At 34.9% G+C, this 13,200-nt stretch overlaps 1 protein-coding gene across 2 annotated transcripts in view; it reads right to left on the bottom strand.

Annotated features, from left to right (window-relative positions):
* HMGCLL1 (3-hydroxy-3-methylglutaryl-CoA lyase like 1) overlaps positions 1 to 13,200 on the bottom strand; it is a 73,125-nt gene that overhangs the window by 50,980 nt on the left and 8,945 nt on the right. For both annotated transcript variants that reach the window (XM_021551240.3, XM_021551241.3), the window contains exons 2-4: positions 5,318 to 5,395; positions 4,247 to 4,354; positions 775 to 870 (exon numbers count right to left, since the gene is read on the bottom strand). In XM_021551240.3, coding sequence (XP_021406915.1) covers positions 775 to 870; positions 4,247 to 4,354; positions 5,318 to 5,395 — 282 coding nt within the window. The remainder of the gene's footprint in view (positions 1 to 774; positions 871 to 4,246; positions 4,355 to 5,317; positions 5,396 to 13,200) is intronic.

Raw genomic sequence — 13,200 nt, 5'->3', positions numbered from 1 at the left:
TATATCACTAAATACAGTATGGAGATAAAACAGCATTAATTAAACTCATACAAGCCACCACTGAGACAAAGTTGCAGCACTATAATCTGACTGCTGATAGTTAAGTCAACTATGCACAGGATTCTGTTTTAACAGATATTTTAGTATAGGAAGTGAATGGTAGGCTAGACCACAAATGTCCACCAAGCAGTATGCTTTCCAAATACAGCCTGTCCTACATCAGGACAAAGGCAGAAATACTAAAAGTTTTCAAAAAACAAAAGAAGTGTAAAGATTAGACTAACAATGTGTATATTTTAAGACTGAACTGCTCCATTTTTTCACTCTTTTACACACTTCAAGTCTATAATTTTGACTATTTTGGAAGAACTGAAATAATTTAAACTTTCAAACCAAACCAAAATTAAATCCAGAATTGCTATAAAGCTTTTTTCATTTAAATGAATCTTTCCTCATCCTTCTTCAGTGTTTTCCACCAAGACTCTCTTCAGAAACTTTTCTAGGGCCAGCAAGTCAAAGAGCAAGAACTGTCTTGCCCCTTATATAGAAGCATCATTTAAAGGAACTTACAAAGTTCCTGGTCAATGCCTCTATTAAAATATGACCTTAACATCACTCTGTGAATTCCTTATTTTTCATAAAGAAAATTCAGAGTTTTCAGTGACAAAAACAATAGCTCATTTCTGACATTAAATAGCTAGATTCTGGTACTGAACTGAAAGTGTCTGAAACACAAAAGAGGTAAATGTGGACAACACCTATGAAAGCACTTACAGCAGAATGAAAACCTTGAAGATTAGGTGTGAGAACAGGATACTGGACTCCAGGATGCCGCTCAATGCCCCTCATTACTTCTTTGTGATCTGCCATCTAAAATAGATAAATAATTTATATTGATCAGCAGTTATCTTCTGATTTTATATAGCTAAATAGAAATTGACTTAGACTGTGTTTTTGACTTCATTAATTTTACATCTCATACAAAAAGTCTAACAACAAGGGAGTTAAACTGATTTTGTATAAATACTCTTTTTTAATTTCTTAACTTTTGACTATTTGTGTTGTAATCTTTTTAGATCTATGTGAATATAGAACCGGAGCTAAGACTTTGACAGTGTTTCTTTGTGTGTATCTGTGAAAATATAATTTGCATCATAAATTGACAGACTTATGATCATGCTGCTCATGAAGTGTTATGGCAACTTTAACTTTGCTTCACTGGACTTAACTGGTGGAATTAACAGAATAATTGAGATTTAAGAAACACAGAAATCTTGAAAACTTCAACACTCTAATAAACACAAGTTCACAATGTTAAGCATAACTGAACTTGAATTACGTAACACTGTAATTAGAATATTTCAAGACTAAACACCTCTATTCTTAAAGAGACAGCAAAATCCAGATGTCCGAATAGTGCAATGTTTCAATATATTTAGAAGTTTTTTTCTAAAGAAAATAATTCTTTATTATAGCAAAGATCAGAGTACTTGTTTTCCTTCGTCCCCCCTCACAAAAGAAAATCTGCCTTTTTAAGATACTCTTATATTTTTACTCATACATTTAAGATTAAATATACTCCCTGTACTGATGAAGAAGATGAATTAAACACTTATTCACTTAATAAAATGCAGATTCTTTAGAGAAGCACATTTTCTTAAAATAAGTGGGTTGAAAACAAATATTTTTCAATGGTGTGTACACCTGAAAACAATACAAAATAAAACATACCCCTCTTATTTAATGTCTTAAAGATTCTGAGTTCTAAAAAAAGAATAGTGACCTTTAAATGCTTTTTAAATGAGTTCTCATAAAAGCACATCTCTCAAGCAAACACTATTAAGTTGGATTTCTTTTTCTTTCCACACTGGTGAAAAGTATCTTGACAAGTACCATGTAAAAAGATATATGAACTCCAGAGCTTTCATTACTCCTTACTTTCAGCAGATGCCTTCCTGATAGACATGTAGTGTCACAATTCTAAATACATGGTATTCAATTATACCACATTATGAACTAAGAATGCTGCTTATAACCTGGAATCTTCTGGTCACCAGCTTCCTTCTATGAAAATGAATAGATTAAAGATATCAAAGACAACTATGTATTCCTCTTTAAATATAAGCCCAATATGTATCTATAAGGAAGTGGATATATGGTACAAAAGATGTTCTATAGCCAGACACAACAAATTTCTTATCAGGAAATAAGTGATAAAACAAAACTTTTTGTATTTGCTTCTGTGTGAAGTAAATTGGTCTGATAACCTCACAAATGAACCTCTGTTAACACCTTAGTTATTTAAGAACAATTTTTCATTCCTTCATTTAATATAAGTAGTAGCTACATTTTTCAGGGCAAAAAAGAATGTCTGAAACCAAATGATAAATTAAATGGCAAATTCTGGAACTAAATTTATTCCCCATAATTATTATAGCCTGTCTTAAAATATACTGGAAAACCAAAATGACACTTTTTCAACCAGTGTAAACTTGCCAGATCCAAACAATATTATAAATATTAGATCTGTCCCATTGCTATTTTCCTGTAAGTAAAATCCCATCTTTGCACATATTACATGTTATATAATATTTTAAATTGTAATAATGTATTTCTTTTCCCAATTTCTTTAAAAATAAGCTTCCTAATAGTAGATATTTATAATTTTTGGCTGTTTATGTTATAGGTGTGGGATCCTGTTTTATATGGCACCTTGCTACTGTGGAACTTTTTCTTTTAGATTTTTCAGTAAAAAATATCTTTGCCAAAAACAACAGTGATGGGAAACCATAAAAAATTTAAAATACTAAAACAGAAATAAGTGAATGAGTGATCTAAACAACTGTAAATTCTATTCCTATGATCCATGAATAAAAGAAAGAGAAAAGACGAAGTCAAGACTGCACTCTCTGTCAAAACAACACAATCTTATCTTTTAAATAAAAAAAATCATTTAAAAACTAATTAAGACACTAAAACAAAGTATTCAGTGAATTAATTTGAGACAAGAAGGGATTGCTAATTTTTTTCTAAACTGACAAACCTATACTAAATTTGGTACTCGCAATGGCTCACAGAAAAAGGAAATAATTAAAGAAAGGAAAAAATACACCTTTGCTTTAGACATTTTCTTCTAACATCTGAAAAACTACATTATTCTCTGTTGCAGTAACTGACGAAGTGTGATGGCACTTAGACAAACTTAACCTATTCCCTTTTAGCAGAAAGAGATCATTGCCCCTGCATTGATGCCAAAGAAGTTCTGCATTGTCACTCTTCTCTTCAGCTTTTCCATTACCCTTCTTCTAGGTTCTTCCCTGGTGACTCTGAGAACATTGAAATAAAGCAAAGGAGTCCCTCAGAGTGCTATTCAATTTGCTCTGTTAAATCTTGAATAAGCATGGATGTACTATGTTTTTCTCAGAGAAAAACCTAGAATACAGTCCAGGCCCAGGATGTATTCTCAGTTTAAAATGGACAAACTTTATCTACATTTTGTCAGATGTGCAACACACAATAGACATTGTTAAAACTGAAGTTATTTTCTCAAATTCATTAACTTCTTGTTTTAATTTGTAAATAACTTTTATCCTCCTTGTCAAATATAAAGTATTTAAATGCTTCTGTGCAAACAAGGGTGTAATTTCTTGAAAAATAGTTTAAATTATATAGACAAGTACTGACTTATTTCCATATTTGCAGGAACTAATTAATTTGCACAAACAGGTGCTAAATAGTAAATTTCAGGACTAAGCCTGAATTTGCAGCGTTAAATCTCAAATGGAAATGTGGCACTCTAATGCCAATGCAGCTTTCCTGCCAGTTCCAGAAAGGCTATGTTTCTGCTGACTTCTACCAAATGCAAAAACTAATTCTGGAAAAATAATAAGCAAATTTTTATGATTCATCAAAATTCAAGTTTTTGATATAGTGTTAGAACTCCAAAATAAGTAATGTGCCTAACTACTACTACATATACAGAAGTCCCAAATTTAGATATTCCAAACACATTTGCAAATGTGGAAAATTACATTTCATTTAGAGAAAAAGAAAATAATGTATACTACTTTTCTTTTTTACATCACTGACTACTAGTTTTAGTAGAGTAGAAAAGAAGTAGGAATAACATTAAAGCATATTAATGATGTGTCATCATCCCAAATCTTTAGTCACAACTGAATGTTACATAAATAAATGGAATGGCATTTAAATTGAAATAGTTGTGAATAAAGCTGATTTTACGTACCTGAGGCACCCATTTGGATGAAACAAAACTGGTCACTTCTATTGCAGGCAGGCCTGTTTTGGAAAGCTGGTTGATTAACTCAATTTTTATATCAGTTGGGACTATCACCTAGAGATATGGAGACATACTTTAGCAAAGTATTTCATACATAAGAAACTTTCTAAAGTGAAATGTTTCCTGTATATAAGCAATAATTTTAATGAAATAATGAACTACACTTACACATTTTACCGTAACTCTGTTTCCTGACAGTAGGAAGCATAAGGAAGGTATAAGGAAGGTACTAGGCAGTATACATTATCTTACTCCATTTTCTGTCCATCCCAAAAGGAAGCACTTCTGTGTAACTCATTACAGATCTGGCTTCATTATTCATTATTAACCAAACACCAAACTATCAAGAACTGACAAAGGAAATACTAACAGTGTGACCAGTGAAACATGGGAGGAAAAAAGCTCCACAGCTGCAGCAGAGTAACTCTATTCTGTTAATACCATGAACATCTCTGGTATCAGTAATGATGATATATGTGAGCTTATCCTCCTGTTGGTGGAAATAGATGACTGTTTCTATACATGTACCCTAAAGTCTCTTTCAATCTTCTTCCTGCTTCCCTACCACCCTTCAGGCAAATAATGCTATCAAAAGAGTAGTATTTTTTTTCCTGTGCCTCTTTAGCAGGAAACATGATAGAACCTATTTTATTATTCCTTCTACATTAACACTTGAAGTAGAAACACAAGTTACAAAGATAGTCAGTGTTTCATAGTGTTTACCATTTATATTATGACAAAATTTTACTGACTGACAAGACAAATTCCAGTAAAATGAAATGCTGAGTTACAGAAAGGTTAGTTAGCCAAGTATAAAAATATATTATCTAAAAATTGAGTAAATAGGAATACACTTTTATTCTAATATAAAGGTAAGTTATCAATATGAAAATAGATTTATTTTATAGTACAAAATGAAAGAAACATAATTATAAGGATGTACATGTTCTACACAATGAAAATAACACTAATATGCACGTCAAAGCACACACACACACAAAAAAAGAGAAAAGTTACCTTCTCATTTTGTAATCCATCCCTTGGCCCAACTTCTACAATCTTTATGTATTCAGGCAGTCCAGATGCTTGAGGTTCCTGAAATAAAAATCAATACTGAAAAATAAAACAATTAAGGCCACCAAGATCAAACGGTACAGTTTGTACTTGTCCTTTCATATGATTCTGGGTATAAAGGCATATTGTCAACATTGACTTTGCTCAGCACATTCAAAAATCTGTGAGAACATGTTCCACACCTTGACCTAAGGAATAAAAATTAAAAACATAAGTTAGTGAATGTTCCACTGTTCCTTTGAGGTCACAAAGGTTTATTAAAAATGTATATAGAACCATAAATGGACACTGAGTTTTATAGTGAGAAATATTTCCATTTCAAAAATCTTTCCAATGAACAATCCAGTCCTCCAAACTTATAACTGAATGTTCTCAATTTAACTTAACAGGTACTTCTCTGTAAATGTTTGCAAGACCTGGCTATAAATCTGAAAAGAACATAGCAGTCAAGAAATGCTAAAGAGATTATTAATGAAAACTGAAAATTATTTCTCTGACTGAAGATGAAGGTTTTAAAAAAGGATTTAAAGGTAAACAAGGAAAGCCTCCAGAAGATAAGGAGAATTTTTCAAGTGTAAGAGCAGCTATGGAAAGGCAGGAAGCTGACAAGGACAGGAGGGAAGGAAGGCAGCAGTAAGGTCAAAGGGCTAAGGAGAGCATGGGGAACTAGAGGGGGAGGAAGGAGAAATGAGAACAGGAAAGCAGGTGAAAGGAAATGAAACTTCTTTTTTTATTATTTAGCTGCTCTGTGATTGAATCAAGTTGCGATGTGTGGCAGTTATTATAAACTGGGCCCGTAAATCCTGAAACTGTTCAGAACAGTTGGCTGGATTGAACCCCAAAAAGCTGTGTGCCCTTAAAAACACACCCCATGGCTAATTTGGGGCACGCTGTCCATGCTCAGGAGTGGACAGGATAGACACAGGCAGCTTTGCCAAGAGCTCTGGAAATACCCTGTATTCTGTATTGCACTGAGGACAGAAGCCAAACCAGTTCTCCATTCCAGTGTTTAAAGCCCAAACTGGGATTAGCACAAGCTACCTGCAGGACAGCTGCTCCATACCCCATCAACTCTCCTGCGAGTTCACCACCACTGCAAGGGTGACACTGTCAGCACCGGGGCACAGCTCCTGCCTGAGGGAGTAACAGCTCCCCTAGACTGAAGACACTCCATAAATACAGCCACTAATCCCACAACATCCACAACCAAAGGAAAACCCTATATTTTATTCCTCCCTGACCAGTATCACCGGAGTTGTTTAAACCAAACAGCTGCTAATTTCTCCTCAGTAATGGAAAATGATCATGCCTATGATCACCCTTGGCTTCTCCCTGCATTCTTGGTGCCTGTGGGCAGTTCTCTGCAGGACTTGCCAAAATACAATAAATATATTTCAGACCATTTACTGTATATTTATCTGAGCCCAGTAAAAAGAATAGGAAACAGCTGTATAGTATCTATTTGATCACATGGAACATCTGGTAAGTTGAAACTCTGTCAGGCCCTGCTAAGCCCACACTCACTGACAGTATAAACCTACTTAAATGTGAAGGTAAAACCTTCACATCTGCTGCATATTGTTCCTCTTAAGTTATTCTCACAAATATGGCACTGCTTCAGCACTACAGGCATAAATCTGGGTTATTTCATGATTATCAGATCCTTCTTGTTGCAAGACAAATGCCACAGCTGTGCTATGAGTGAAGCTGTGACTGGAAAATAAAAAGAGGGCTAAAATAGATTATGTGAACTAAAGCATAATTTAGAGCATGAAAAATGTCTATAAGACTTTGAGAGCAAAAGCGTTTATTTTCTAGGCCAAATCTTGTAAATCCTATTTAGTGCCTACTGTGGCAAAATTTTGTCGAAACCAATAGCTGTACTTGTCTTTTCAGAACAGTTCACACAGCCACATCAGGTGATGTCCACAGCCCTTGGAGTTCATAGGGGTCAACAGTTTGTGGGGGATATTGCAGAAAGGCATTCAAGTATTGGTTTTTATTTTCTGTCTGTGATATTACAGATATACAATCTCTCTGAACCATAGTCCAAGCCTCGCAGCCCCTGATGCCCCTGATTTTCTCTATAGCCTTCCTGTTCACTAGTCAGACTCAACCTGAATTCACTGTTCATAGCGTGAGAACAACATTGAGAACTACATAGGAAATGACCCCCACATACTGAAAACTCAAGGCAGTACTATAAACAAATCTGTACACTCTTCAAGGTGATGAACTAACAGCTTAGAGTAATCTTCTTGGCTCTGAGTCCAGAGGAGTCTTGCTTTGCATTGTATTTCATCTAATTTTATTTCTGGTGCATTGATCGGTCCTATCTTCAATGTCATTCAGTTTCTCCTGTATGGCATCCAATGTTGTACTGAAAATGTCTCCTGTCCTTCTATTATCAGTGAAAACTTTTGGACTAATATCATTACCTTATTTTAGTACAAACATTTATTATCTCAAAAAAAATTAGATTAGTGCTATAGAAGAAAGATGTTCTAAAAAAAAAGGAACTCCACCAGCAATGTCTTTCCAGTCTAATAAATCTGCCTTCAACATTATCTCCTATTTCCTCCTCAGCCAGTTTCTTATTCATCTCGCACATTCTGTTCTGATCATCCGTCTCCCTAGCATAACTAACAGTTTCTCCTATGCTGCGTTACTAAAGCGCAGATAACAAGCAAGTCAAAGACAGGCAGAATACTTAGGTTCAGGTCCCTGTATACTATTTATACATTTTACAGTCCATTTCTGCTGGATAGAACACAGAAACAAATTGGAGACTATAAGAGTATGTGTACCATCTTCTGCTAAAATGACTCTAGCATTTTTCTATGCTGTGGCTCAAGCTGAATCTAAGGAGTAAAGGAATCTCATCTGTCCTGTGAATGAATACTCAGTAACTAGCTATTGGGACATTCTTCCAAGAAAGAAAGAAATATGTACTTGACAAAGCTGCTGGGAAGAAAAAAAAGATTCCGCTTTCTAGGAGGTTTTCTGATCGCAGCACCACACTTGCAGGATATCTGGACATTACTTATATAACATCTGAAGAAATCACTGGAGCCACGAGTCATATTCTGTGCCAGGCTCAATGGCATCTGCACTCAGTAGTGAAGCTTCAAGTGCACAGACACACTGAAGTCTGTAAGAACTTAGGCAGAGTTTAAACACTTCTCTGTTTACTACCTGGATGGCATCAGACCTCAACCAGGACTTGGGCTTCAAGAATTGAAGGACTCATTTCCCCAAACTCTAACTGGAGCATTTCAAATGTACACCACACCTTTGTGTAAAAGGAATGATTTTCTGATCCAACAAGACCAACTTAGAGAATTTCAACATCTTTAACTATGGCATTATATCTCCTACAGATAATAATTAGAAAATAGAAATAAATAGAAAAATGCAAACCAGTTTCCATATTTTAAATGAATGAGAAATGGTAAACTTTGCAGAAATACACAAGTACCAATTTTAGTACCACTAAACATGTCAGGTACACAATTTTGTTTAAGAAAACATATTTACTAAATTGAACTATATGAACTATTTTTATGTAACAATATATGAAAAGTATTAATGGCAAATACTTAGGGGTGACTTCTTATTGAATAATACAGGATTTCTGTTAAAAAGTAATGACCACGAAAGTCTCGTGTTTTAAATATCAAAACGGAAATAGCTGACATAAAAGACTAAGAGCCTGGAAAATTTGTTTTTCCATGTATAAAACCTTGCCAAGGGAGCACAAAAAGCATATAAAACCACACAAAAAAAAAATTGCCTCCCTCGAAACAGAATGCAGCCAAAGAGTGTTTTTAAAAGAAATAGAAAAAGGAAAAACAAACCATTTAGCTTGAGACATTGAGTACCAAATTTTTGTACAGAAACATTTTCTATCAACAATAAATTGCTGCAAATGTAGGTTTATTATAGAAAACCCTAGTAACTTTTAATAAAAGCAATAGAATCTTCCTACTGTAACAATAAATGTAAACAAATTAAATAAATGTGCTTTTTAAGCTCTGTCACTACTTCTCCTTAAGGTGCTGAGGTTCTTTCAGCCTTCTGATTTTTATTCCATGAAAGGCATTCATAAGGGCAGAAACAACAATGGCAAACCGTATCCAGAGCTTCTCAAAGGTAACTGAAAAACACAAAAGTAAGAGAGAAGGATCTGGAGGTTCATGTCTTTTCAATCCTTCTAACCAAGCAAGATAAAGCTCTGCTTTCCTTTTCCACAAGGTGGTGTTCTGGCACAGAGGACAACTGAGCAAAGGTAGGTCCATCTTGTACAAAGAATTACTCAGGAAAGCAGTTTTCAACAAAAATCAGCAGGGAGGTGGCATCATAACTCCATAATGTATACCTGTACATGGAAAAATGCCCAAAAACCAGGAGAAGGCTCTCAGATTAATAATATGATTGCTGGTAGGAGAACAATGAAAACTGATCCAATCTTCTGAACACATAGATGTCTCTAAACTTTACAAACCACAAAGGAAATTAACAGGAAGAAATTAAAATCCTTGTTCACATAGTTCACACTACTAGAAGGCAGATATGAAACATATTAACTCCCAGCTTAACTAGAGAAAGAAATGGAGAAGATTCAAAAAACAGTGTGATGCACCTGAGGAATATCCCTCAGTATAGATAAACTGAGTATTCATTCTAAAACTTCTGCTGTATGCTGCTGATATGACCACTGGGAGAAGAGCAGCCACGAATGGACCATCACTAGCAAAAACCCTCAACCCCTGAGAATCTTCCATCACATTAAGTTTTCTTATTACATCACTCCATATTCATGACCTGAATGTTAACACAGACATACCGCAAACAAAGCAGTTACAACAGAGTACAAAATTCTACTGAAATACCAGATGCATTTCAATAAAAGCAATGTGCAAGATAACACTTAGGACTCTCCATATTGTTTCTGATTCTGACTGACTAAGAAAATGAAATGGCAAAACTGATCCTGGGCTATAAACTAGGATGTCATAGATAAAACAGTAGCCTGGCACCTAATGAGTAGAAATATTGGGACTTCCTGATTAAAAAAATAATTCAATGAACTGTAGATTGTCCATTGGAGGGCAAAATATAAAACTCAAGTAAATCATTACAGAATAAAATTAGTTAAGTGCAGAGTTAACTCACCGGGAATAAGCCAAAAAATTGTCAAGGTCAGAAGGTTTGTTTGAGCTGAAAAAGTAGTGATTTACATATATCAGGAGATTGTTTGAACTGGGAGATAATTCACTGTAGGGATTTCTATGGTAAAATAATAGATTCTAATATTTCTACTGTCATATGAATTAACTATTAAATTCCAATATAATATGATAGAATACTACTTATTGTTGCAGGGTTGTTTACAAAAAAAGTAATTCATATGAAAACATAATAAATATGATTTTAAACAAAAAAGAATCAAACTGAAATATGCTTTTGTTGCTGGAGTGGCCAGTTGTTTGATCTAATCTTGTCTACAAAGAGAATTTTAATGGTAAAAGCAAAGGTGGTAAAGTACAAATAATATTAACTAATGAATAAAGAAAAAAACTTCTACTTTCATTTAGAAAATAGAAATTAACATTTGGAAAAAAAGAATTCTGTCAAGTATTCTGATGATCTGGCAAACCAAAAGGTAACAAATGACATTACTAAGGAATGCCCAAAAGACTGAAAAAAGCTTGTTGCTGCATTAAGAATACTATTCTTACACAAAAGAACAACATTCAAATCACACTCAATGACACTACTCATGGACATAGTTACAAATTTCAAAAAGTAAAATACCATCTATATATCACTGTTCCTTTTAAAATCCTTTACAATAGCTCTTTCAAAGCCACAGCAGACAAGGTAATCAGATCAAAGTTAAGAAACCTCAGCTAGTGTCAGTCCAATGAAGAGCACAATGAAGTCAATGACAATGAAGTCATTTCAGAGCATCTCTTTGGAGCAATTGGCATGATCTCTATTCTTCTGCCCAAACTACAGCTTAGAAGCAAATCAGACCAACTTAATTCTTGCCTCCTTGTTTTCCCATGACTACTCTGTAAACAGACTATTCACATCAATTCAGACCTAGACCCACAGACCCACACCTTGGGTCCCTCTCATCACTTTGGACCTGCCTGATGGTCACAGGGTTGCACGGCCGACTCTGTTTACCACCACTGGACAAAAAGCCTGACCATGATTCACTGACCTATACTCCCAGCTGTAACTTGGGACTTCCCCTAACACCACAAACTCACCCAATGACCTGGACTCGTGCTTGAATCACTTCTAGGTCTACCCTCTAGGATACCACCTCTAAGGCTACCCTTCTCACCCCACTTGGCTCTTGTGGGACTGCCTGGTGATCTGCCTATTACTAGCTTCAGGTCCCTCCCTTAGGGAGCAGCTGGCCCTCCCTATCCCTGACAGAGAAATTTCTTATTCTCAAGTTCATCGCAATAGCTGAACCTTGTTCCTTGATATCCAATCCACAGATATACTCCTCGAGTATTTCTTTAACCCAAGTCACACAGGCTGGGATTAGAATGCAGCCTATTTCTTCCTTTCTTTGCCCCTCCTACCTAAAACAAAAAGTGTAGTAGTTGTTAATGCTTAGCACCCTAAGGATAAGCTTTGTTGATCAAGGCCAGAAATATCACACTTTCCAGATTACAGTAGCAGCACTCATAAAATACATCTGAACATCAGTGTTTTGTATGTTAACTCTCTCTGATTTATCTCCTTACCCACTAGAGGCTACAGCTATCAGATGCTATGACAGTAATCCCAAAGAATATTGTTTTATTCAAGCAACAAACAAGGGTTTGACAAGAAAAAATACACCAAAATTCAACTAGTAGTAAAAGAGTTCTGTCTGATACACATACAGAATCATGTTTATAAAAGAGGAAATTTAAGCATAATATACACATGTGCTACATAGACAATTGTCACAGAGGTACTAAGTTTGCAAACCAATTTCACAGCACAGTACCTCCCTGGTCTTAGCAAAATGCAATGAGATGTAGCAAAACAAGTACGGAACTCCTTTCTAAAAGCAAGAAAATTTCGTTCAGACAAACACATAATAGCACATTTTATAGAGCTACAGAGTTCATAAATCAATATAATCTCTGTCTGCAAGAGTCTGAGAGGGAACAGGAGGAATTCCTCACTTCCCAGACAATTTTCCTTTATATTAGATCAGAAGAGCTCAACTCCCACATACTTTGGGTGAAACACCTGCTGATTATTTTCTGTAACTTGTAGTTTACTCTTTGCTTACAGTGAATGCACTTAATGGATGGGAAACCAGAACCTGCAGCTGCCTCTAGTACACAATTTACCTCATATAACCAATTGAAATGAACTCAGCTTGAACTATGAACACACATAAACTGAAAGCCTGGAACTGTCTGTTTTGTTTAATTTGGAGTGTAGTCATACATTTGAATACTGTTTGGAGGTGCCTACTTTCACTTTTATTTTAAAAGCATAAAAATATAACACAATAAAATAGAATAAAAATGTAATAATGATACATTTTTAAATGTATGAGAGAGTGAAGGTTGTTTTCTGTTGTAGTTTTCAGATCACATTGCAGTCTAAACTCATGTTCCTTCTTAGGTTATTACTAATTTTCCCCTTCCATGAGGAAGTACAGAGTTAAGAAGTAGTAAACAAGCTTAAAGATCCTTCACTGGTTTTTAACCATGTTGTGGGTTAGGAATGCATTCTGAAACTAGTACTTTTAGTCAAACAAATGACATGTGTTACCATACTGATCTTGCAACAGTATTCTG

The sequence above is a fragment of the Lonchura striata genome, chromosome 3 (genome assembly GCF_046129695.1).
Source record: "Lonchura striata isolate bLonStr1 chromosome 3, bLonStr1.mat, whole genome shotgun sequence".
Classification (NCBI taxonomy): domain Eukaryota; kingdom Metazoa; phylum Chordata; class Aves; order Passeriformes; family Estrildidae; genus Lonchura; species Lonchura striata.
Note: the sequence above shows the minus strand (reverse complement) of the source record. Positions and strands in the feature narration are given on the sequence as shown.